Raw genomic sequence first — 27,540 nt, 5'->3', positions numbered from 1 at the left:
GAAAACAAAGAAGTTTGTACTCTTGAATGTAAAACCAAACATCAATTAGGTGTTGAATCATACTATTTCATTGATTTTCCAGGGAAGCATGCTCTTGAATGACTGCGTCCTTCTCCATAATGAGCCTCTCCCTTTCGTTTTCAAAGTCATAAATCCTTTCACAATTGAATGCATCAAAATTTAAAAATAAGCATGTGCAAGAATGCACCAATTACAATAAGAAGTGTGTGCAAGAATGCACCTTGTTGTCTATTGAAGATGGAATTGAATCAGTCTTGTTTTTGTTGGGATTGCTTTTGCCTACGTTGATGCTCAAATGCGAGACACATCCCATGGAAATATCTGCAGTTCCAGATCAAACCTATAAATCAATAGCAAAACAGAAGTGCAGTTTGGGTAGTATCGCACAAGTGAGCAATGTACATACTAGCTGATCTATCTGTGAATCAACAAACTCTATGTAGCTCCAATTGATTTCCTCTTTTATGTACTCTTCCTATTCCATTTTGAAGATATGCTGTCAATACACAACCCAAGAAAAAATCAAGATATTAAAGGTTTCCAAGATAGAGGCAACAACTTGTTATGGAGTAAGCTAACCTGGTTAAAATGTTGTTGCAGCTTCTCATTTGTGAAATTAATGCAGAACTGCTCAAAATTGTTTACCATGAAATATAAGAAAATATCAAACATGCAATTTGTAATGTATAGTGTAGGGGCTGGACACAGGTCCACTGCCTGATTTTTTTTGCTGGTTTCAGCCCAGATGGAAGGCCCAATTGAGGTCTGGCCTGGACTGATTTGCTGCCCATAAAAAGCCTAGCTGTAAGGTTGGTACTAAGGGCCTGTTTGAGGCCAGATTCTAGTGCAGATCAAGGCCTAGTCGGGGCCTGATTTCATCTCAAATCGGACCCATCTAGAGCTTGTTTTCAGCATGCAGCACGGCCTAGATGGAGGTCGTTTGGATCCAGGTTTCATGGCCTAACCGTAAGCCATGTCCGACCCCACTGCGAGGCATCTGAAATGCGTTTCTTAGCCCTCTGCGCGGTCTGATTGAAGGCCTTATTTCTGGCTCAAAACACTTTCTCAACTAGGCTACACTCAGCCCATATCTCTGTGCATTTCATGGTTAGCAGAAGGTCTGACTGAGGGCCGATTTTCAGCATCTTTATGGCCTATCTGGGAGGTATTTCGGCTTAGATTTGGGGCTGGCTGAAGGATGTTTTTCAACTCCCTTGTGTGGCCTGAAGAAGGCCTGGTTTCAGCCTAAGGTTGAGGCCTGTTTATAGCTTAGATTGAAGCCCATTTAAAGGCCTGCTGCAGCTCTCTTCACGGCCCAGTTGGAGGTCAGTTTCAGCTCGCAGCATGGCCTCCAAATGTGGCTGGAGCCTTTATGAAAGGAAGAAGGAAAATAAGAGAAGTTCTATTTAATCATCAAATGCATAAAAGCTATGATCTCTAGAACAAATATCCCATACATGAATGATGAACAAGAATTCCATCATTTTAAACATCATTCAGTATAGAGTCAAATCGATACTAGTGGAATTGACGGTTTGGTAAGTCCACCAAATGGTCTATTCCATTGTCATTTGTCATTGGCATTGAAATAATGGCCCTAACTTTCAATAGAAAGGAGAAGATGGAGGATATCGTACCCATACTACCTGAACTACCATTTGTCAGGACCACCATGTTTTGATTTTCGTTTTCACTTTCGGGTTTTTCCTCAGCAAAGCCAGCTCCTTTAGCAGCCCAATTGCATCTTATTTGTCTATTTCCGAGCCATTTACCTGACAGGAGCATAGTAAAATCAAAGAAAAATACCATGTACAAGCATTCTGACAAACCCAAAATTTGCAAACCCCGGATGCCTTGCCAGTCAAGTCATTGATAGCATTCTCAACATCTTGCAAAATAATAACAAATAAATAGATAATCAGGTTTCAATGAATAATGAACCATGAAGATTGACATAAAATAAATAGATAATCAGAAAATGAAAAAAAAGTACATAACTCACCTTGATGCCCATTCTCCCTCCTCCTTTACCCGGGCTTGGGACCGACAATGCAAGGAGTTACATTGACGGAGTTAAAAAGGGGCTTAGGCTCCATTTGGTTTGTGACGACCAAATGGAGTCTAATATGTTTAAATATAGAGTATAAAATTCATTCAAAATTACAAAAACCAAACCAAACAACATATAGAGTAACCAAAAAAAAACAAGCGAAACATCAATATAAAGTAACTAAAAATCAAACCAAGTTCTGAGTTCATCAATATAAAGTAACTAAAGTGCCAAATTAGTTCAAAATTAACCAAAAAAACCAAGTGAAACATCATATCAAGTAACTAAAAAAAGCATCCATACCAAGTTCAATTATAGAGTACCAAATTTGTTCAAATTATCGAAATCTCAAAGATTCCTTCCCCCATTGCACAAGTGATCCTGGACTGACCTCTCCAAGTATAGATGCGAACCCATCTTCTTTCCACAAATGAGTGTCAGGATGTATAATCTTAGTCAGGGTAACAACAAAAGCTCCCTCCTCCAATGGTTCGCAATAGACAACTGCATTTGGATTAACTTAGTGTACTTGACCACGAGCAACTACATCATGATTTCTCCAACCAAGCAAGTCGCATCTCCTACTGATATATAGAACATCCGGCTACATGTACACATATAAAATGACATTAGTATTGTTATCATTTATAAAATAATTGTAAGTTTAATACTGTAGCAAATTTACACTTGCATACCAACAATGCCTGAGCAGATTTAGCAATTGTTGGTGATGAGAGGTTTTGAGTAGATTGTGCGTGTTGCTGCAACTCCATCCAGGCCTCTATCTTGGCCAATGATTTCTTTATATCAAATATCTCCTGCACTAGGCCATCTTTTTCTTTTATCAAATTCTCTACCTTTGAACGGGCAGGGGCTGACATCTTCAGTCCTGTCTTAGTTATTGAGCAACCTAGACCCCGCATTTGCCCTCTACTATCAGAACCAACCAACTGTAAAACATTGCAAATCAACTTATTACAAAATTCATATTTACCATGAATCTCACTGTAATTTTTAAATTTTATTATTACCCGTGTAAGGGCATCGTTAACGCCGGTAATCTTAGAAGAAGGATTGCTAGAATAAAGCTCATCTAATTTTTCCTGCGACAAAATACAAATGAATGTAAAATAATTCAAAGTTATACATTGGCATCTCATAAAGGTACTAGTTAGTGGTAGAAGGGGATGTACTTACAACAAGGTCAGGATACTGGACAACTTTGTCCTTGCTTGTATGGGCTCTTAAGTAAACATCACATCTACCTATCTCGGCATCAGAGGTAAGATTCCTCTCCTTCGCCTTTGGCATATTACATATTAATGGAGTTAGATGAGTGATAATTCAAAAGTAAATTCAATATTAAACTATAATACCTATATTTATAAATAAATAATACATACCATTTGATGGCGAAGAACAGCTATGCTGTTCCTCCCAAGACACACAGGTCCTTTTAGCTTGGACCGATTGATTTTATTCCTTTCGCTTGCTCTCTTGAATTCCTCAGTGCCATGTTGATTTACGAAGACTAACCAATCCTCCATAGGGATGCCTGGGGGGGCAGGACTATCTCTCACAACTGCAGGATCCTTGTCTTTAATATATTTTGCAGTTAACATTTTCTTGTAATCCGCCATGTTTCCTTGATGCGTTTTGTTACGTATGTAAGACTCGCATCCCAACTTTGACCATCAAACTCATAAGCCCGTGACAATGACTCTATGATCATTTGAATGTGTGCATGAGGCACCTGGAGAAAGTCCTGGTATATGATCGAGATATGAGTATGGGTGAGGATACCAATATGCGATGCAAATTGCTTTTGTTCAAGAGAATCCTCATTCGGTTGCCCGAATTCATTCGTCTTTAGGACTTTTCTCCTATCAGGTTGCTCATGTAAAAAAGCAACCCTAGTAGGACCTCTCTTTCTAGATGAAGAAGAAGAAGCTGGCACAACAACATAAAAAGAATAACAGTTATATATACACATCGTTGATTACTGCCAATATATAAGAAAATTGAAATTTATATATCTAATTCAGGAGAACTATCATATTACCTTTGGTCTTGCTCGCATCTGTAGTCTCGGTCAAGTGCACACCCAAAGCCTCTGGTTGTGAATCCATGTGCCTATTTAAAATAAAATAAAAAAATAAAAAAAATAAAAACACTAATGATTAATACAATAATTTGGATAACAGATAAAGTACAAACAATTCACTACATTATCCATACCTTGATTGGATTTCCTCCAATAAATATCATATTGTTACATGCTTAGTAAATATAAACAATTCAAGAGATTCTCCTTGATCGCTTTCTTTTCTTTATTTTCTCGACTACAACACTGATGTCTTCAGGTTTATTGAATATCAACTCATCAACAATTGCTAATGAGGTGAGATTAGGTCCTGCATCGGCATCAGTTACATCCTTAAATCGTTCCGATAGATGACATGTCTCTTCTTCGATAAAAATCCTTTTTGAAACCTCCAATACCACATGTCATTCAGGATTTTTTAGATCTCTGGAGTAGAAAACTTGCATGGCATGCTCCGCAAGAATGAACGGCTCGTCACCCAATTTGTCTGAACTGTAAAGACTGGACAAATTTACTAATCTCAGATTCGTTTTGACATCAAAAGAAACACCATGATGCATCACCTTCACCCAATCACACTTAAATAAGACGGGCTTGTACCATGTTCTGTACTCCAATTGGATAATTCTACGAAGGACTCCATAGTGAGGTTGATTTTTATCCACTGTATTCATATCCTTAGCACTAGATCGGAAGGTGGTCATATCCTCTGTCATAACCCCACTGTTTTGGTTCGTTTTATTCTCCTCATATTCCTTAGTGACAAAGAGAAAACCATTAATACAATACTTATTGTATTGAGTACAAAAAGCTAGAGGTCCTCTCACTATATCTTTAAATTCTTCATCGTTAGATTCGCTAAACTCTAGTTGCCTCTTCAACCAAGGTATGAATTCATCCTCGCTAGGCACCCTGTTGGTCATCCTGTAACATCACTGCAAGAAATCTTTGTGCTTCCTGCACGTTATTTGATACCATTGTTATATTGAAATCGCATAAAGTAAAGAAGATATATACAAATGAGCTAATTGTGCATACCCTTCTCACACATCATAGCTGGGATGACTCTTCGGTACCCATGTATGAGCTTATTCGTATTCGATACACGCTAAGGTAACACTTTGACCTGAACTTATTGGACTAACATTGTTATCGTTGTTATTGTCATCAACGACATCTTATAACTTTTGTAGTCCTGAAATGACTCCATCAAACCGTTTTTCCAATTTTTCCAAGAGGCTTGTTTTTTGTTTTCCTCTGTATTGGTTGCAATATATAATTGTCTCCTCTTAGATATATTGTTCTGCAATGCAACCCTTAGGTCACGTCTTGTTATGGACATAGGCCTTGAATGTCTTCATGAACCTGACAAAGATAATGATACATTACAAATACATACAACCGTAGATGTTAAGCCAGATTATTCTTACTAAACTGATAACGTACCTTTCAAATGGATACGTCCATCGATAGTATACAGGACCACATATGCGAGCCTCGTAAGCCAAGTGTATCGACAGATGCATCATCACGACAAATATAGATGGAGGGCATATAATCTCAAGCTAACATAACGTCCTAGCCATACCCCTCTCAAGAGTGAGGAGCGTTTGAACATCTACTGTTGTCGAGCACAAGGCATTAAAGAAGGTGCAAAAGCTTGTAATTATAGGACGAATGACCTTCCTATCCCTGAATGCATGCTGGATGAGAACTGGGAGTAAATGTTGCATCAACACATGGTAAGAATGAGACTTCATTCCCTTTAAATCCATGCAATCTCCCTTTATGATGGTCTTCCACTTCGTACTAAAACTGATTGGAACACACAAGTCATGCAATGTCTAGATGAAAAGCTTTTTCTCTTCTTTTCTTAAACAAAAAAGACCTTGTTTCTGAATCATCTTGTCATTGCTCTTTTTTAGCCATAGACGCTTCTTAATTCCCAATCGTTTCAGGTCCCTACGTGCATTAGCATCATCCTTGGTCTTACCAGGTGTGTTCAACAACAAGGCGATAAAGATTTCACATATATTTTTCTCGACATGCATAACATCAAGGTTGTGACGCACTGGAATATCTTTCCAATACTCCAGATCAAATAATATAGACCGTTTGAAGAACCATGGTAATTTAACATCAACCGTTAGCTCTTGTCGGCCTCCATCAATACCCCTCATATTCCTCTTCTCAATCTTCCCCCATTGCATATGCAGGTTCGTAATCTGTCTTTCGACCTCAATCTCGTCCAGACGAATGGGTTGATGTCGTATCTCCACCTTCTTATTGAATGTGCCAGCTTGTCTGGTCTGACATTGGCAACCATCGTCTGTGACCCATATAAACATGTTTCTTTCCATATTAGAGTCACAAGGAATCTGTGTTGGGACCACATACAGGACAATCGTACTTACCCTTGGTCCTACAATCAGAAACATTACCGTATGCTGGAAAGTCATGGATTGTCCAGAGTAAAACGGCACGCATCTTGAATTTGTTTTTATGATATGCGTTAAGCGTCGTGACCCCTTTATGCCATAAGTCTTGCAATTCATCAATCAATGGTAGTAAAAAAACATCAATATCCTTTCCTGGTTATTGTGGTCCCTCAATGAGCAAAGTCAACATAGTAAACTGAGGTTTCATGCAAAACTTTGGTGGAAGATTGTACGTCAGACACATAATGGGCCATGAACTATGAGCTGTAGTGAAACCACCGAATGGGTTAAACCCATATGTAGCCAGGCCCAATCGAACATTGCGAGGCTCAGCTGAAAAAATCATATACTTCTCATCGACATTCTTCCATGCAATAGAATCAGCCGGATGCTCCATCTTTTCAGGTTATAATTTTCGGGTTGAGTGCCAGGACATTTCTTTTGCTAACCATGACACACTAAACATTCTTTGTAGCCTTGGTGTTAATGGAAAATACCTTAACACCTTAACAGGTACTTTAGATTATTTTTTTCTCAACATTCATTTCTATCTTGAACCTAGGAGCTTTACAAGTTGGACAACTGGTTTTCATCTCGTTCTCTTTCCAATACAAGATACAATCATTTGGACAAGCATGGATCTTCATATAATCAAGAACCAACTTTGTAATGATCTTCTTCGCTTGGTAGGTATTAGTAGGGGCCTTGTTACTGGAAGGTAATACCTTCTTTAGTAGTTGAAGGAGTTCTGTAAAGCTTTTTTCGCTCCATCCATGGTTCACCTTTAATTTGAAAAGTTGTACAATAAAAGTCAGTACGGTGAAATCTTGGGTTCCTGGGTATAGCTCAGTCATTGCGTCTCATAGATTTTCTTCAAACTCATCAGTTTCATTTTCCCCAAAGACGCCTTCGACTACAGGGGTCACATTCGGCTCATCCTGTACAACTTCATCTAGGTTATTACCACCGAGTTCTTGAACAATCGCTTTGTGAACCTCATTTAAGTTCAGGACATTGTGGTACTGTTGGGAACATGATGCATATTCAGTACGCTTCGGTGATACATGCTCACCATGCATGTCCCAAACCCTATAGCTTGAGTAGAATCCATTTTTCATTAGATATATTTCCAAATCATCATAAGAAACTGGTAATCGTAAACATCTGCAAGTGGCGCATGGACAAAGAATGGTTTCTCTACCAGGAAGGTGTTCTCGTGCAAACTTTACAAAGCTTTTGATTCCATAAATAAAACGAGGGTTCAGAAAACTTAGTGTCATCCACTCCCTATCTGTTATAGTCGGATCCTGATTAACCACGGGGTTCATTTTGAACCTGCACCTTATAAAAAAAATAATTATTATTTTTCACCCATTCACGGATCTAATTCTAAACATGCATCTATGACTATCTTTGGAGTTTAGTCTTTGAATAAATTTAACTTTTCATGGGCATATCACGAGGGACCTGGATCGGGTAAACTAACATGGAAATGTCATGATGCAGCTGCTGCAATAACTGAGCGTGCAGTTTGCTGATCAGAAATGTGGGGCCCATTGACTGATAATCCAAAATGGTGATATTACATTCCACCCCACCAAATACTCCATATTAGATGATGACCAACAAATAGACAATGGTCAAAAACCATATTCAATGGGGGGGGGGGGGGGTGGGAAGGCACCAAGACTTCTGCATAAATTTAACATAAGCTAACGGTTCCAAGCTAACCATCGCCATGATCAGATTTTTATAAGGTCTTTCCTGTGTTAGTTGTCTTCACATTTGACCCGTTTTCCTAAAGCGAAGCAAAATCTTCATCTCAAAAATGGGATATAGCTCAAGAAAAGTGTACGTACCCATATTCGTCATTCATCCCATTTCAAATGTGTATTAAAAAAAATTGCTCTCGCTCTCTCTCTCTCTCTCTCTCTCTCTCTCTCTCTATATATATATATATATATATATATATTATAAGCTATTGATTCACAACTATGGTGATCAGGACGGATGTCCTAGTACATGTGGTACTTAGTTAATCATGTTTGTGGAGCAATGACCAAGAGAACAACAGCAGTTGGATGATTTTAATCATTTTCTCATTGTAAACTTTCCTTGTTGAATGAGGAAGTCTGCTCCACCTTTTTTAAACCATCCATTCGCAGACTACTTATCAAATGGTTATCAAAATCCAAACTTTGAGCTACAGCCCACCCACGTGACAGCCCAATAGTTGCTATGGTCTCACACTCGTGCGGCACATGTACGGTAGACAAATTCCTCAATGTAATATGTGGAACATCATGACATGCATGCATTATAGAGAAAAGCACCATCGTGATATAATAGCTCAAATACATAACAGCCCCCTTGATGAGGGTCTGGCGCATAAGCATGCGATTATAAGCACAACAAAGAAAACAAACTATTTCACTAATATGACCATTTGTCAATCATAGACTTGTTTTGCATTAATTAGGAAAAAAAAGGAAGAAGAAGAAGAAGAACAAAAATGGATGGTGATGGTGCACTTTATTGCAATATTAGTGGAAGTTCATCCTTGACAAAGGAGCACTTTAAAACTTGAATCCTACAAATTCATTTGTCTTTTCCATTTTTCACCTAATTTCTTTTGTTTATATGCAGTTTGACAAACCTGAAAAAGCCAAGTGATTTCTTTCTCTCAATGTTTGTAGATGATTTTGCAGAATGAGCTTCTTGATGTCATGGGGTAAACAAGATTCAGTATGGGAGTGATGGGGGACTACCTAAAATCAGATCTCCAGAAAATATATGCAGGCAATGAATGATTGGAGAATTTAAAGATATATACTTGAAATGGATGGTTGCATTGTCTTTTATATAATTGTATGCATACCTTATTTATTATTATGGTCTGTTACAACTATTACTACTAATATTATTATTATTGTTTCCTTTGTTGTGGTTATTATATTGGTATCTGATAAGTGTCTTTTGTACACCTTTTAGCCTTGAAACCACAAGGAACGTGTCAATGATCAAGATAACTTTGTCCAAGGAGCTGGATGCATCCTTTGTCGGGTGAGTGGGAAATAGTTTGTTTTCTATCATAAAGAACATTAGAGATTCTACATTCTAGAAGAAAAATCAATACAATGGAACCAAAGTTACAAGTTGGGTTGGCAGAAAGAGTAAAATGATTTACATATTTTGATAACCCATAATTTACATAAACTTTTTTCTCTAATACATCATTACTGTTAAATGAGATGAAATCATTTTTAAGTGGCAATCAAACAGGGCCTAAGCTGTGTTTGAGACATGAGTTCTTCATGGCTATCAACAAGTTTTGGCTATTTTAGGTGTGTATTTCAATTTGGGATTTGTCATTTAGGTCTTGATGGTTAATAAAGCATCACATATTTTTTAATTAAATGGGTTTAATTCGCAATACAAAAACAAATAAGTTGTGATTTTTGTGATTGTTTACTTCTGAGTGTGATCTTAGTCAACGTGGATGTTTAAAGTGGTTTTTAGGCATTCTTTTATGGAACTACTAACATGAAGAAATGCTAAAAAATAAATAAATGTGGTGCTGAATGTTTCAGACTTTCTGTTTGGGATTGTGAAAAACTAGCATCATAGCAGCCAAACAACTGTTTTGGGACATCTTCTTTTCCTGTCCAAATGGTTTAGAGGCCATTCAGGGTGCTGAATGCAGTTCTTGAAAAAAATACCAAGCAAGAGGAATTTTCACTTGGTTTGTTAAAATTTAAAAAAGAGAAAACCAGACAATGTTAGGTTGGAGTGCGGATTCTTGTTCGGAACATGAAAAGTAGCACATCCATGATGATTGTCCATATGAAGTTCCCACCTTTCAGTTTTCTTCCATAACCAAATGGAATAACTTTAAATGGTCATCTTGAGAGTTTCAGTGGGTTTGATCTTTCTTATCAAACTCTCCTATAGTAGGTTGAGTTAGGACTACCTCCAAGAAATGATTTGAGGGTCCATGTGGCCATTACAGATTTTATGGACCATTGGGCAAGGTAGGCCCGAGATGGGATGCAGATAATAAGTCTACATGTTTATAAAGCTGCCCATCTCTCCATGGATTCATCTCTGAAGATACATACACAAGAATTAACTGAGGGTATTTGGATTGGTGGCAAATAATGGAAAATCATGGAAATGAAATCTATTTCCACAAATGTGATGTTTTCCCCAGATTGCGAATACCTAATTGTAAGTGAAAATTCATTTCCATTTCCACAGTTTCCTCAAAAAATGAGTAAAATGATTCCCCAAAAAACATGTTAAATCTAGATTTCCATGGTTCTGAGCGGCAAGGCAAGTTGCTACTTAACCATACATCAAATTCAAAATTCCACAGTTTTCGTTTCTTGAGAATTTCATAGGGGTTTTTCATGTCTGCATTTTAAAGCAACTGGAATTTATTAAGAACGAAAATTAGGGAAACAGGGGGGACTGCTGAGATAGCAGAAAAGAGAGAGAGAGAGAGAGAGAGAGAGAGAGAGAGAGAGAGAGAGAGAGAAGAAGCCAGTTATCCAAACTGTTGAATTGGTGGACCAGGGTGCGAGTGGGCTATCCTATACTGATGAACTTCTAGGGACAGCCTGCTTGGTGACAATTTGGTAACAACTCTATGAGGGTTGGACTCTAAGCTGAAAATTAAGGCTCACAAATTAAATGGGATGGGGACCTTGCATTAAAATAAATAAATAAATAAAAAAACCTGGTCAATATCTCCTAGCATGAATGTCATTTCAACAAACAGATAGCATGCCATTTCATCAAATATATACAATGCCGTTTCAACAAACAGATGGCATATATCAAATCTGAAAGACAGGAAAAGAGATACAAATAGAATAAGATATCAAACCTGTGGAGAGGAGCTTCACGGCGTGTGTATCTTCGGGCAGGAGATTCATGGCTACTGCAATGGAGAGAGAGAGAGAGAGAGAGAGAGAGAGAGAGAGAGGGCGTTCACAGTTGATGCATTGGAGAGAGATGGAGCAGAGATAGGGAGGGAGAGAGAGGATCAGGGAAAGAATAGCGTAGGGAATGCTCTGATAAGGGAATGGAGAGAGAGAGAGAGAGAGAGAGAGAGAGAGAGAGAGAGAGAGAGAGAAATACGGTGAGTGCGTGCCTAAATTTAGGCGTTTCTGACGAACGGACATCGACGGTCCGATCAGGGCCTCCGTGGGGCCCATCATGATGTATTTACTCAATCCATTCCAATATATAATTTAAATAAATTATTTTAGCTTACCACAACAAATTCCATATATATTGAAGATCCAAGTGGACCACACCATAAGAAGCAACTGTAATTTAATATCAATGTTTACTACTGTGTGGTCCACCTAAGCCTTCGATCTAGCTGATTTTTTTTCTAATCCTATAAATTAATATTTAAAAATATATTGACGGCTTAGATAGAACATATAGTTTTTTTAAGCCTCATAGAGCCCCCTACATCACTATTAAATATTAATGGTGTATTGACTTTTAGCTACGGATTAAAACCGTAGCAATATTAGCTAAGGCTTACATCCGTCGCAAAAAAGTAACGTAGTCTGAATTCTTTGCCCCTTTTTTTGGTAGTGTGTAAATGTATATATAGGAAGAAATATCATAATGATGGAACTATCCAAACCTTTAAAACTAAATTAGTAGTTATGAGGTACAGACAAAAAGAAGGGATAAATGACTCATATTTTTTTATGGCTAGAATAACATCCATTGTGATTTTATTTGTGCTAACATCCTTATATCATTTTCACATCCACCAAATTAATGTAAAGACAACATTCCTAAATGGTGACCTTAACGACGAGGTATATATGAAACAACTCAAAAGGTTTGTTCTGTCAGAAAAATGAGAAGAAAATTTGTAAACTAATTAAATCATTATATAGACCCAAACAATGACATGAGAAGTTTGATTCTAACATATTATCTCATGGTTTCGTGCATAGTGTAGCTAACAAATACATATATATTCCAATGTTAGTAGTAATTATATAACTATTATTTATTTATATGTTGATGACATATAAATAATAAGTTTTTGTCTTTCGTATTCAAAATGAAGGATCTTGGACAAGTAGATATCATCTTAAGCATCAAAGTTAAGAAACATAGTGGAGGTTATATGCTGTGCTAGTCTCATTACATTGAGAAGATACTAAACAAGTTTAATTATATAAAAATAAAATAGAAAAAACTCCAATTTGATCAAATTATCAAGCTAAATGAGAATAATAGAAGAATAGTTACAGGACTCGAATATACAAGTGTTATAAGTAGTATAATATATGCTATGCAATACACTAGACCATATATTACATATATTGTGAGTAAAATCAGTAGGCTTACCTGGAACCATAGTGTATAACACTAGAATACAATTAGTAGAGTTCTTGGTTACTTGAAAGAAACCAAAGATTTATGATTTTTTTTTATTTTTTATTTTTTACTCAGAGTTTTCGACCGTAAGAGATACAGTTGTAGGGTGGGTCTTCACCTTAGCTGGTGCGGCTGTATCTTGGGGATCCAAGAAGCAAACATAGATAAATCACTCGACTGTGGAGTTTGAATTCATAACCCTGGCTGTAATAGGCATAGAGGCTAATTGGCTTAAGGATCTTTTATTAGAAATCACATTTTGTACAAAGCCTAAACCGGTTGTTTTACTACATTGTGATGGTGAAGCCATATTAGCTATAAGCTATAACGGAATTTATAATGGAAAGTCCAAACATACGAGTCTGCGACATAACTATATGAGACAATTAATTCAAGATAGAATCATTGTGATTTTCTATATGAAATCAAGTAATAACTTTGTCGATCTTTTTATTAAACCTCTAACGAGAGATGTAGTAAGGACAACATCTAAAAGGATATGGTTGAAAATTTTCAAATAAAGTTCTATCAGTGATGGAAACCCAACCCAAAATTAAAAAGTTTATAAGTTTGGGTTCAATGAGTAAAAAATAAGTTATTGATATATGGAAAATTTTAGCATTAAAATCATAGATAATCTCATTCAAGATAAGTAGCGTTGGTCGTTACGTATAGAGGGTTGAGTCTTAGTACTCTTAATGAAATTTAGTCCATATAATAAGTGTTTTCATAGTAACAGATACACTGAAATGATTTCACTTATATGGACGTAGAGGTGGTGCTGCCTTTCATGAGAGTTAAAGTTTCTCTTAGGATCGTTCATGAAATAGGTAAGCACATAGCCATTAAATGTATTAAGTAAGATTTGTGGGAACTCAGATAACAAAAGTGAGTAAATATCTCGTATCTCCAGCTTCGTCATTTATAAATAACTGGTTTAAAGCCGCGGCTATCAAGAATTCTGATAGAACTTTAAGATACTTACACTAAGCAAAGACTGAAATCACATATTTGTTTTTTTTTTTTTTTTTCACCTTTCGAATTAGTCCCATGTTGAATAGGAGAGAAGGAAAACATCACTTTATAAGTAGGGTGTTGAGTACCTTAATATTTACTTAGTGAGATAGAGGAGTATCGAGGCTTGCATGTTCAGACTGGAACACATGCTCCCGTGCACGTGCATGCACACAGGATCGAGCATGGTCTCAGTCTCAGTGGAAGGGAGTGGGCAGGTGAGCTAGTGTGGTTGTAGAGGCACTAGTGGTGCACTTTGCACTTCACACGTGTCGTAAATGAGTTGCTCCATCATTACCTTACATGAACCGGCGCAAGGCAGGTGCGACTTGCTGTGCGACAATGGCTAAATAAGATAGGTTGTATGACTGGGTTCGAAGTTGAGTGTTGTAGAGAAGAGATTTGAGAGAGATCTCTCTGCCATATATAAGAGTTGTCGAGATGTTTAAGACATTTGGAGTAACTGCTCATGCTTAATTAACCAGACCATATAGAAACTGCTGCATGCGGCTAGCCCAATAGTCAGAAATGGCTAGCCACTATATCTAAACAGTTAGCATGTATCTAGTCTCCCACATGGAAAACAGTCAAAAACTACAAAAAAAAAAATGGCTATTTTCTCATCAACAGTCCGAAACAGTCTATTGTACTTATGATTTTGGACAAAAATGTCCTATCACCTTTACCTATATAAACAGAGCTTTGTTGGTTCATTCTATCAACACCAGCAGACCAATTCATTCTCTCATCCAAAACAATAAGCTATTAGTGCTCTCTACTCAAGCCAACATATTCAATATGAACCTATACTGGTAGGTCCATAATATCCAATTAGGAAAGCTAATCTTATTTTTCTCTCTCTCTTTCCATTTAGGAATTTATGTTTACAGAGTTTCACCCGTGGTTCCTTCTTATTTGTTGAACATAGAATCACACACAAGCTTGTTGTATCCTATAAGTTATTTGCCTGCAACTTGCCAGTGGTCTCAATTATCTTGAGAATGGACATAATATTTTAAAGACAACATGATTACACATGCGTCAGCCTATCCTCAACCTCACTTTTAGCCACATTCTGGGAGAAGGGAACTCGGTGGCAGACGCTTTGGCTACAATGGCCAGCGAAGGGTGCCCAAATAGGATGTTTGGATCTCATCCCGACCTTCCGAGGCTAGTGCAGGCTGCTCTTACTATGGATAATGCTGGCATTGGGGCCATTACGCGCTCTTAATTGGGGCGTTTTTGATGGTTTTCTAGTTGTTTAGAGGTAGTGGGGGAGTCCTAGATTGGAGATCTCCTTTTTTGTCATTTTGGGTGGCTCTTGTGCAGTTAGAGTTATGTGATAGGTGTGGTCTGCGTCCTTTTTGTTGGGACCTTCCTGGAAGGCTGTAAATTTTCAAGAGTAATGAAATTTTCGTGGCTTTTATTTTATATATATATAAGCCTGTCCGTCGTCTATTATATTTTTTGTTTCCGATTTCTTTTAAGTTAATTATAAGTTCTCTTCAACTTAAGGTGGTGTAAGAAAGAGCAGCTGAAGCTTGAGAGGCATGATCAGAAGTGAGAATAGTGACACAAAAGCTTAGATAGCAGGCTTCAGCAGTATAAAAACAAGAACAGCGGTCAGATCTAAAAACAGACAGATCTCAACACAGACGAGATTTCAGGAATGATATAGAAGCCTGTGTTTGCTGACGCTGGATTTCATCGGTGAAGATTATAGTTTTGAAAACCAACAGTGGGGATTGGGTTTAAATGGCCGAGATGGCTCTGAAACCATGATAAACCCAGGGAATGCATTGTGAAAATGCTTGCTGTATTTGGATTGAGAATAACCCGATATATGGAAATGTGTCTTATCATATGACAAAGAACCTACCTAGTGCCTATCTTAAGCATGTATGGTTGCCTCTCGACATATGTATCTAAAATCTCATGAGTACCGAGAAAGCCATGCATCATTCATAAGAATTATTCGATGCTCTGGAATAGTGTCATGATTGACACAAATGAGTTTGGAAATTGTACATGTGGCATACAAGTACCTCGACAAAAGATGCAAACAGTTGGATCAGCTGTAGACAGGCGATGGAATCAAAATCAGATTGATTAGACGGTTCTCACTTCTAAACAGTGGACAGCTGTATATTTTATGCTTTAGCTGTCTAGTATGAGTCCAATCATCATGCATGTAAGATTATATGTTAACTGTAATTTTGGTTACAAAAAATGTTCCCATGAGTCTTTATTTTTCCTAATGTGTCATTTCGGTAGAACATCCATTAGAAAGCTGGGCCATACAATGGAAAAAAATAAAATAAAATCAAACCATCTAGCCATTCGGTGGGCCACACGCAATTAAGTCAAATCCACAGAGCAGATGACTCTTACATTTAATGCAAGCCAAGCTTACTAATTGGTGTGGTCCACTTAAGCATTGGACCTACCGCATTTTTGGGCTCATTAATTAAAATGATCTTAGAAAAGGAATGGATGGCATGGATAAATAAATACCCCACGGTGTATTTAAAGAGAAGAGTCCATTAATCAATTGATAAGTAAGAGACAGGCGGGGTAGGACACAGTCCGCATCCAAAATAATAGAAAATAGATAACCAAGTAAGAATGCTCCTAGTTGCATTGGTACATTTAAAGAGTCCATTAATCAAATGATATGGACTATTTATTAGGGTTGTTTTTATGTCGTAAAGTTTGAAGTTGTAAATACTTTACACGGCAAAAGAGTTCTAGGAGTTGATCGTTTGCATGTTATCTTGTTTGATTTATTAGCTTTCTTCATATCATAAATCTTTTGCAGTAAAACTTTGTAAAATTTACAAATCACATAAGAACTTGATTTTATTTTATTTTTTTGCCCTAAGTGCACATTAAAGCATGCATATGTCCTCCACAGTGGAACCCAAATGTAATGTGAAAGTTTTTAATTGTGGACATCACATCCTTTCCACTCATGGTCCATTTGATAATCAAGGGAAGCATATGATGGATAAATTAGATATACCATATACATTATCGTGGCCCCACATATTATAAGTGTATATCAAGCATAGTGTTCTATTATATATAATGGTTTTTTAGTTGTAAAAACTTTTAACTATAATCTACTCTAAACATAGTTTTTTGTCAAGTTTTAAATTACAACAATTATAACGTGATTACAGCCGGTAAAGCCTTTATAGGCAAATATAGATATACAAACAGCCCTTATAATCTTCTTACCTTAAATCCCTCTACAAATTAAGGATTTTACAAGCATTAAATGACCCTAAGATTTAACACACATTTTACTGGACAACATGTAAATATCGTACCAATCTAATGATCTTAAACATATGATTGATGGCTTCTAGTATGGATGTCCAAGATCATTAATAGATAAGGGTCTAACTTACAGTTCGATCTATCTACTAATAGTTCCCATCATGGGTTGTTTATGATTCTAAAGAACCACTTTTGTTAGGAAATCCTAACTATCCTATCCACGTGTTGGAAAAAGAATTACTAGAGCAAGGACAAATCTATGATTAGTCAGCCTTGTTTTAGCATGGTAAACCTTGGAATGTGTTCTAGCCTTATTGGGAAGTCTAGATCAATTCTAGTTGAGTGTCCAATTTACTCAGGAAAGCGTTGTACACTATTTTCTAACTGTTCCTGGAACAAGCAATCAAGAACGACCATATGTCATTGTAGGAAAAGATATATAATGTGGAAGATCTTTGATGATATTTGAGTGCAGCTGAGATACTTGAGTTGCGGCTGAGGAATTTGGAGAGTGGAAGACGTAGCCGAGAAAGCAGAGGCAAATTGCGACCAAGGGACTCAGAAAGTGGCCGAGAGGCAAGATGCGACTGAGAGGCTTAAAAGTAGAACACGGTCGAGAGAAGATGAACAATCAGGAAGGACATGCACCAAGGGAAGGATCTAAACGGTGATGTTTCAGCTACCATAAACGTTGAATCGAAGAAGAGAAGGATATGACGATTAGCTGTAGTAGATGATATATAAATAGTGGAAGAATCAGTAAATCACTGGACTCCAATCCAATCCAACAATCAAATTATAACAAATTTATCTTTTAGCTCAATCTATCCTAGGAGTAGTGATAATTCGGTAGTGGTAATCCTTAACTTTAATCCTTAATTGTAATCTAGGTCTACACTCATGCACTAGGCTTGTCCCTTATTCAATAAGAGCAACACTTTCAAGAGATGAATTCTTGTCGTTAGTCTCTGTGATCGATTGTGAGTATTTTCTTTTGTTTGATTAGACTAGTATACTGAAAAGTCGTTTCCTTGTGAAACACAAGGCCCAACCCATCTTTAGAAGAAGAACTCTACCCTTAAACTATTGTCTATTCATCTTATCACAATTCTGCAAGTGGCTAGATAGGCGAGCAATCTTTTTATGCTCTGGTCATATACGTTCATATTAGACAAATCTACTTATTCCAGCACTTAGGGTCAAAGTTGCTTTGTTTGAATCGAGTCGTTGTATTGGTTCTGGCATGCCCACATACACCACGCGTGACAGGAAAAAAAAAAAAACTGAGCGCCAACACAAACTAGGAGAATGTTAGAGCATTTATGATAATAAAATATCTAAAGAGGTGATCTTTCCACTTAGTCTGGTTTTTACTAAACATAGGAGGACTTAAAAAAGCACAATGACATCATTACCAAAAAAAAAAGAAAAGAAAATGAGTTTCTCACCAAGCTCACCCGGTATAAAATCTGAGTCCTTGCTGGAATATTCCAATCGAATCGAATGAACTCGATGAAATTTTGAGTTTACTCGACAAGTAAAGTGCATAGGTTAGTGTATATGAACGCAACCCCATGGTGTTCTTCTACACACTCAAGAAACTCTTGAATTGTCTTCTCCTGTGGACTGAATTGTCTTCTTCTGTGGACGAAGTTTTTGTCAAGAAAGCGATTAAGTTAAAATCTATTTTCTGTTTCCAATTTCGGTTCTTTGTTGTGAGTCTAAACAATTGAGGCCTACTTTGGGTGCAAGATATTTAAAACTGGCTTGTTTAAAATAGTAATCTCATTTCTTTAAAGTCCCATTCGGTCTCTTTGGACTTCCTGTTTTCCAACAAAGCTCTGGCAATTTCGGTAAGGTTGGTTTGGAGGTTGAGAATGACGGGAGGAAGGAGATTGCATGGATGCCCAAATTTTGGGTTAGAAAATTTTGAATAGGACCTCAAAAAATCATATGTGCAGCCAAAAAAAAAAAAAACATGATTTCTTTAGTTGTTATCTTTGAAAAACTTAAAAAGGCCTTGAACAATCAAAATTAATGAAAAATGCAGTTTTGATGGATCGATATCCAAACAGATCCTGAAGAAGACCATAAACAATCTAATCTTGCATTAGGTTCCCCAATAAAAATAGTAACAACATTGCAATCAAACCTGGATATTGCACACTTGACATTTCAAGTACCATAAGTGCAGTGAATAGCTAGGCCTAGTAGGAAGAACGAGGAGAGTGGTCTTCCAAGAAAAGGCAGGCAATGCCCACAATATAGTGAAGTCCCCTTTTAATCTACTACAGACCATGCCAAAGCATCCAATGCCCGCTGGAACCACTTAGTTTTACCCGATCATGTGAAGGGAGGGTAAAAAATCCAAAGTCCCATTAGCCGCTTTTGTGTCCGGCTGACAGATATACGATTGAGAAACAACCATCAACTATAACTCGAATAAACCAAATTGCACAAAAGCATCGAAGAAGTACAAAGGGAATATCTTATCTAGGGCAATCATATTTGTTTTCCGGTTTAGATCACATCTATACAAACAGAAGCTGGCCGTCCAGCAATTAAACAAATCCAATCTACTTAACATACATACATACGTAATCTCACCTGCACAAAAAAAAGAAAAAGAAAAGAAAAGAAAAGAAAAAAAAAAAACAGATAGAAAGAAAATAGTTCATCTTCTAACCCTTGTTCACCTGTTCTCCATCAACAATTTTCAGTAAGCGGAACCCTAAAGTCATGAACAAGATACTGCCAAAATCGCAAATTGGTTCGCCATAAATTCAATAAAATTACTGAATTATCACATGCATCCAGAAACTAAAAGATTAAAATCAAAATAAAATCAAAATTAGGCAATGATCAGGGAGCAACGGATTTTATGTAAGCATGGATGATCTTCAACATTACTAGTAATATTCAAGTACGTAAGTACATGGGTCATTGAAATTCAAATCAGAGAACCCTTAACCTAACCCTAACTTACATGATTCATAGTGTTTTAATCTTCTTAATAAATAGCATATACATAATTGAGATAAAAAAGCATTGAACTGCAGTAACAAAGAGTACTTTCTATCCGACGGGAAGTGTGATGACATCCAAAACTAGACAAACGGAGGAGATTAACATCAGTTGAAAACATGTAGTGGGATCAGTGCTCCCCCACGAGGATCGACGACTGTCATGATTACAGTTTCATCGGCTTCAGCGGACTGGATAGCACGTCCTTGATGAACCGTATGATTGACGATCGTCGAATTCAGATCAGTCACTTGCACCTGTGGTGGTGTGACTGGTGGGGAAGCGACTTGATTAGGTCGCTTCCTTTTCTTCTTTTCATAGGCTATGCCTCTAGCCTTCGCTTGGAGGTCCCTTACCTCGCGAAGGTAGAGCCGGACAGCACGGGCCCCAAAGGGGTTCGCTTCCGGCTGACCACCGTTCTCCTCGAAGGCTGCTCGCAGGCGCCCGATGAGGGCGTCGAGGCTGCCCCATGCCTGGCGGAGGGGGCATGGGCATGGGGCAGGAGGGTGTGGGTGCCCGAAGAAGGGACATGCAGGGGCGTGCACCTTTGTCTTGCCGAACTGGTCAAGGTATCGGAGGAACTCTAGTACATGTGCGCCACTGCACCGAGATAATGCAAGCGGTGGGCGGTGATTCTTCAAGTACTGCCCGAACGTGTTCCAGTCTCGCCGTTTCTGTGATTCGTAGCGGCTCGGTGGCATTGGATTGTGAGAGGACTGAGCGGTGGCATTGCTGTGACTGCTTGAATTGCTGGAGTTGGCATTTGCAGCGGCGGCAGCAGCAGCTACGGCAGCAGACATGGTGTGGTTGTGAGCTCTGGGGTCACTTATAGCTTTCTACAGGTACAAACTGCAGTAGAAGATAAATTTCTTGTCCCCCCTCTTTTTCTTTTTTTTTGGTGTTTTGGGGGAATTTTGGGTTTTGTTTGGATGAATCCTGATATTTGTTTTTGAAAAGTCAAATTGGGTTCTTATCATGAATCTTCTTAAATTTAAAAAAAAAAAGAAAAAAAAGAAAGAAGAAAAACGCTCTGATATGTATTTTTTGAAAAAGAAGTTGCTATGCTTTTCTCTCCGATGACTCTTATCTCTTTCTACTAACAGCTTCTAAATCCTAGTGCTACTCCAAAAGGTTGGGTTTCTTTGGTAGGAGATCGTCTACTACTTCAATTGCTAAACTAGTTTTTTACCCAACATAAATCTCTTCCTTGCTTCTCCGACGAAAACATGTTTTTTTTTTCCTCGCTAGTCCTTGTTCTACTTCCAAAACTAGGATGTGGGTTTTCTTGGGGGACTTGGACTCTTACTTGAAATCCATGTTTTGAACTGAAAACAGATTATCTTCGAACTGAAAACAGGTTGTTTTAGAGAGAGAGAGAGAGAGAGAGAATACAAGGGGAGACAAAACGATGGATAATGGACAGTGGGGATAGAAGGAGAAGATATCTAAGAGATAAAAGGGTGAGAGAATATATAAAACGGATGATGAGAAGGGAGGTAGGGATGGCTATTTGATTAATGGAGAGAAAGAGAGGGAAGAGACAGGGTGGGGCCCATACGTAGACATCCACCTCGTGGAAGTGATGGCAGTCTGACGGTCACTTCATAAACGTCATTTCAAAATTCACCTGCTCCTCGCCATTACCTTTTCCAATTACTCGCCTCATTTCCTCGCCCTTCATCCTCCGTGCAATTTATAGGTTTTTCAGTCGCCCATGACCCGTTTACTCGACTATGAAAACGAGTTCATCTCATTTGAGATGATTGAAAGTAATCTTGATGACCGAAAATAGGAATTTTCAATACATAATTAGGATATTTAACTAAAAATTACTTAAGAATTCTAATTTTACCAAATAATGCTCAAGAATTCAAATTCCTACACAGTGCTTTCTCCTTTAGTCTTTTTTTTTTTTTTTTCCTTTAAAAAAGGTAAAAAGTCGAGAATTGGAGGGGCCCAGTGGTATTCATGTTGGGATCCAAACCATCTCATACAGGCACCCCACTATGATAATCATACAATGTAAAAATTTGACCAATCAAATCATTAGATGGGCTACAAGTGAATTTAGATGTTTTTAAATGATGTGTGTCTATATATATATATAGAGTCATGCCCCCCTGCGCACTTACGCATGTGCGCACCTTTGCACACGTGTCATGGTGTCTAATTTGAACGGTCCATGTGATGCGGAATCCTATAAAAACCCCTATGACAAATTTTCGCCCTAATCTAAAATTCTGATGGGCCATAGCAAAGAGAAATGCAAATCAAGGGAGGAAACTGTTTTCATTTTTCATAGCCCATCAAAGTTTTAAATCAAAGTAAAATTTGGTCCCAGGGGGTTTCACAAGGTGCTACTTCACATGAACGGTTCAGATTTTGGATCCACATCACGTATGATGGGTTCTCAAAAAAGTTCGTATATAGTACGTACGAACTGGTTCGCAGGTGAGCGTTTCCGATAGATAGATAGATAGATAGATATATATATATATATATATATATATATATATATATATATATATATATATATTATTGTTTTCATTATTATTATTATTTTTATTACAGCCAACCTTATAATTGGATTTGAACGGGGTGGATGTCATCCATGTGCCATGTGGTCTCTATAATTATCTAATCTACCACTTTTTAAAGAAAAAAAAAAGCAATAGATTATTGGTGATTACTCCATATATTATTCTGTAAAATTCTCTTTCGTGTGAAAATTTCCTATTTTCAATTAATTAAAATAAGAGGAATTCGTTTTTAGGTGTCGGCTCAACTGTTGCTAAAGCTTTGCAGTACTATCCAAAAAAGGAAGGATTTAAACCTAAAGAAGGGTCATTTTGGTAATTTAAAAGTGACACTAGCCGTGTACCTAATAAAAATGAATGGTGGAGATTCTGCTACTAAACCGACTCAACTAACCCAAGGTGGGTTAGGGTCGACCATCCATTGCCTTGGGTTGAATCAAGCCATGGCCTGGCTCCTCTTACGGTTGGATTCAGGTCGGGTTAACCCAGCCCGGCTAGACCTGCCCGAGCTGCATCCCTACCTCGGACCATCTAATTGCGGCAATTCGTTAGACAAGGAATGCTAATCCAGCTGAGTTGATATTTTGTCACACATTTCTCCTACATGGAAAATTGCTGCATCTGTGCAAGATCCATGCCGTTCATCAGGCAGATCCCACTGATTATCTGCGGTTGGCTCAAAATCAAGATGATCTGATATTTTCGATAGGTCACACATGCACTTTGAATCTGTACCCCTGGTATATTTCTCATGATCATCCATTTAGTTTAAACAACTGAGGTTCACAAGATGATGAGGGGGATCTATTCATGCGATTGGAGTTGTCTAATGATACGATCACATGATGCTCGGAACATCCCGAGCCTTCCTTGGTTAAGGCCGAAATGTTGAAACTGTGGAAGGAAGCACGCATAGTGGAACCAAGCAAAGTACACGCAATCACACAAAACTCTTTGGAAAAAAACTCATAACACATAGCAACGAGTAATGCACTATGTAAGCAAAATTACAATAGATAGATCATCTTATCGATTTGAACAAGCCTCAAATCTCTTTCAAACTCTAGTCATACCTTGAACTCTTAGGAACGTTTTAAAAAGTCCTAATACACTTTATTCACTCATTAATCCTCATTACACTTAGTATATAAACTATTACAGCTCGAATAGCAAACAAATCATACACCTATGCAACTCTGCGCACATGCTCGACGAGACCTTTGATGACATCAGCAGACATTGAAGGCCCGTTAATGACATTGAATTACTTATGATACATCGAGTAGCAACTCTAAAATAGTTCGGCAATCAACATAAATTTTTCAAATTTTTTTGGGATCAAATATCTGTCAATGTCATTAACACTGCTCAGTGGCATCGAGTGGTCTATCCATAGCATCGAGTTAAAGACAAATTTAAAACATCAATAACACAAAAGTAGATAATTAGGGAAAGAAATGCAACAACAGTGTTAGATTGATCAAGGACCAAACGTTAGATGTCCAGGATTTCAAGCCTCGGAGATTATTTGGCTATGGTCCATCCACTGTGTGTCACGTCTTCTCAACAGTTTCGATCATGGAAAGACGGACCCATATGAACAAAATGAAAACCCGAGGATACCATGCACATGGTATGCTTGCAAAATTCAGACGCAGAAGCATCGGGTGATCATGTGAAAATTGATCTGGCGAAGAAATTCTGAGGTGGTGGGCCATAACGCCCGAACTATCTACTGACTAAATGAAATACAAGTGGCCCACCCGTGATACGCTTTGAAATGACAGTAATGATGGTGATTATTTCACCATACACTGATTATTGTTAGATAGCGCCTACATCACATGATTACTCTAAAAATAAAAAAATAAATAAAACAAAGAAATTACATTATAAATACTTACACTGATAATTAGTGCATGGCTTCTCATCGTCCGCTGGGCCACACCCCGATCAATGGTCCAGATCAACGAAGATTAGCCCCACTTGCACCTTATTATGACACCGTCGGTCCTGATATCTGCAAGGACCCTAATCTCTCAAAACAGCAGTCAGCCTACTAGTCCATGTTCAAACCCAATTTAAACCAAGTCCAGACGCAACTGATGAATCAACTGAAAGGCCTTCAAAAGGCTGAAAAAATGAAGGGGAAGAAATTTAGGTCGGGTTAGAGTAGCAATAGGTTGGGTTGAGGTTAGGTCAGGTTGAACATTGACGTTGACCCACGTGCTTGAAAAAATTGGCTTCACTTTCTGACCCAAGCTGGACCAGCGACCCGAAAATGACATGATCTGACCCTAAATGTTGGAGAAATTGGGTTTGGTTTGACCAATGCGCCATACTGAGATTTGAGGGGGAAAAAATGACTGAGGAAACCGGTTTGGCTTGGGCTTAGTTCATCTTATCCGACTCGATCGGTCCATCTATCAATCTAAGCCTTATCTTATCACGCGATTCCACTCTACTTGAAATTTGAGATTGTCGTGAGGCATCTGTTGAAAATAAGTTGTGGCCAAAGATCAAGATTGCACTTGTTGATAACCTAACATATAATATTCCTCCTTTATCCTGCAATGGACTGGCAATGAAAGCCAAAATCTCCCACCAGTTGAGCTATATGTTTGGCTTGCTCATTTACTATATATATATATATATATATATATATATATATATATATATATATATATACACACGGAAACGCTCACCTGCGAACCAGTTCGTACGTACTACGTACGAACTTTTTTGAGAACCCATCATATGTGATGTGGTTCCAAAATCGGAACCGTTCATGGGAAGCAGCACCTTCTGAAACCCCCCAAGCCCAATTTTTACTTTGATCTAAAACTTTGATGGGCCATGCAAAATGAAAACAGTTTCCTCCCTTGATTTGCATTTCTCTTTGCTATGGCCCACGAGAATATTAGATCAGGGTGAAAATTTGTCACATTAGGTTTTATAGGATTCCGCATCACATGGACCGTTCAGATTAGACACCCATGGCACGTGTGCAAAGGTGCGCACGTGCGTAGGTGCGCAGGGGAGCATGACTCATATATATATATATATATATATATATATATATATATATATATATATATATATATATATATAGATAGATAATTGTGGATTTTATTTTATTTTAATGGTGGAAATGCGGGGAACCTTGACAGAGGTTGCAGGGTTTCAAGCCCTTCCAATGAGGCCAGAGGTATAAATCTGCTCATGAGCTGGGCCTGGTCATCTCATTTTAGATTGTGTGTTGGACCCAGCTGCACTTGAGGTGCACCCTATTCTTTGGGCAAACAGGAATATCAAATTCCACTTAGGATAATCAATTGTTAGTAGAGAGGTTCAGAAATATTTAATGTTAGGAAGTTCGTTACCATGCCTCAGACCCAAGGTTGGTGACTCGTCTGAGTCAACTCGGACTTGGTCTGAGTCCCATTAAGATTCACACCATGAGTTGGCATTGAAAACATGGGATGATACTCCCCTTAGCCCCGCCATAACTTCTCTGCGTCACCAACTATTAAAACCCTCATCAAGCCTGAGTACCTAAGCCCCAATGGCATGTTCATAAAGATAAAATGTGTGTATGTTTGTGCCCACATGGGTCATTTTCTTATATAGGGAAATATATGAGGATATGCTAGTATGGGCTTATGATATAGGATGGGTAGAGGACTACTCAATGGACAATTAGGTTGCACAAATTCAAAGTTGAGGGGTTTGGATGGGGGCAAAAATGGTAAAAATGCTCACTATAGCTTCCAACGGTCATAACTTTGTGACCCAGTTTTAAATTCATATCTATAATTTGCCATTTGAAAGCTATCAATGAGCTTTACCTTAGCCAATCAACCAAGTTCATTGAGTTCCAAAAGCTTCACAAAATTATTTAATTGTTTGAGGGGTCAAAATAGGGTGTTATGTTAAAACTTTCTATTTTTATTATAAGTTTATTTTACTATTTTAAAAATTTTAAGAGTCCAGTTGTGGTCTAAATTCTTTATTTTATTCATTCAAGGGTTGCTGACGATTTTTGATAGAATTAGACATCTTTTTACTATTTTGGTTCTTTTTCTTTTTCTTTTTTTTTTTTTCTTTTTTTTTTTGTTTGTGAAAGTTTTTTATTTGAAGTCTAATTAGAGTCTAGGGTTTCTTTTAGATATGTAAGCACATTTGATTAGTTGTAAGCAATACTTTTTCATCAATCATATTACTTTTATTTTTCCTATTTAGAAATCTCTCTCTCTCTCTCTCTCTCTCTCTCTCTCTCTCTCTCTCTCTCTAATTGGTTTATGATTTCAAGGCCTAGTTTTTAGAAGAAGGCAATAATTTTTCTCTTTCTACATGCCCTGCTACGTTGTTTGGTATTGAGCCAAGTTTTTCTTCAAGTCATGACTTCAAATAGCGGATTGAGCAACAAAAAGTCTTTGAACTTATTCCAGATAATCAGCTAGTCACTAGATTAAATTCTCGATACTGTAGAAAACCATATAGGAGTTGCAAACGGCAATTGCTTGGTTGATTGAGACCATGGGGTGCAAATAAATTGGTGGAATGAATGATCCATGACCGGCGAAGGGAATTGCGGTCGGACAATTTGTTGTTTAACGGATCAAATCATAGACCGCAACCTCTTAACGATGA

At 37.7% G+C, this 27,540-nt stretch overlaps 2 protein-coding genes across 2 annotated transcripts; both read right to left on the bottom strand.

The window, feature by feature from the left end:
• Window positions 1–312: 312 nt before the first annotated feature.
• Window positions 313–3,764, bottom strand: LOC131246193 (uncharacterized). The gene is made up of 7 exons (XM_058246103.1): window positions 3,475–3,764; window positions 3,269–3,373; window positions 3,103–3,174; window positions 2,767–3,021; window positions 601–648; window positions 428–496; window positions 313–342 (listed from the first exon to the last, which is right to left on the bottom strand). Exons 1-7 carry the CDS (start codon window positions 3,709–3,711, stop codon window positions 313–315), a joined length of 816 nt encoding a protein of 271 aa, XP_058102086.1. The 5' UTR covers window positions 3,712–3,764.
• Window positions 3,765–20,191: 16,427 nt separating this feature from the next.
• LOC131248196 (protein LIGHT-DEPENDENT SHORT HYPOCOTYLS 4-like) lies at window positions 20,192–21,355 on the bottom strand. The gene has a single exon (XM_058248324.1). The coding sequence runs from the start codon at window positions 21,148–21,150 to the stop codon at window positions 20,458–20,460; it is 693 nt and encodes a 230-aa protein (XP_058104307.1). The 5' UTR covers window positions 21,151–21,355; the 3' UTR covers window positions 20,192–20,457.
• Window positions 21,356–27,540: the final 6,185 nt, after the last annotated feature.

Source organism: Magnolia sinica, chromosome 1 (genome assembly GCF_029962835.1).
Source record: "Magnolia sinica isolate HGM2019 chromosome 1, MsV1, whole genome shotgun sequence".
In the NCBI taxonomy this organism is placed as follows: domain Eukaryota; kingdom Viridiplantae; phylum Streptophyta; class Magnoliopsida; order Magnoliales; family Magnoliaceae; genus Magnolia; species Magnolia sinica.
Note: the sequence above shows the minus strand (reverse complement) of the source record. Positions and strands in the feature narration are given on the sequence as shown.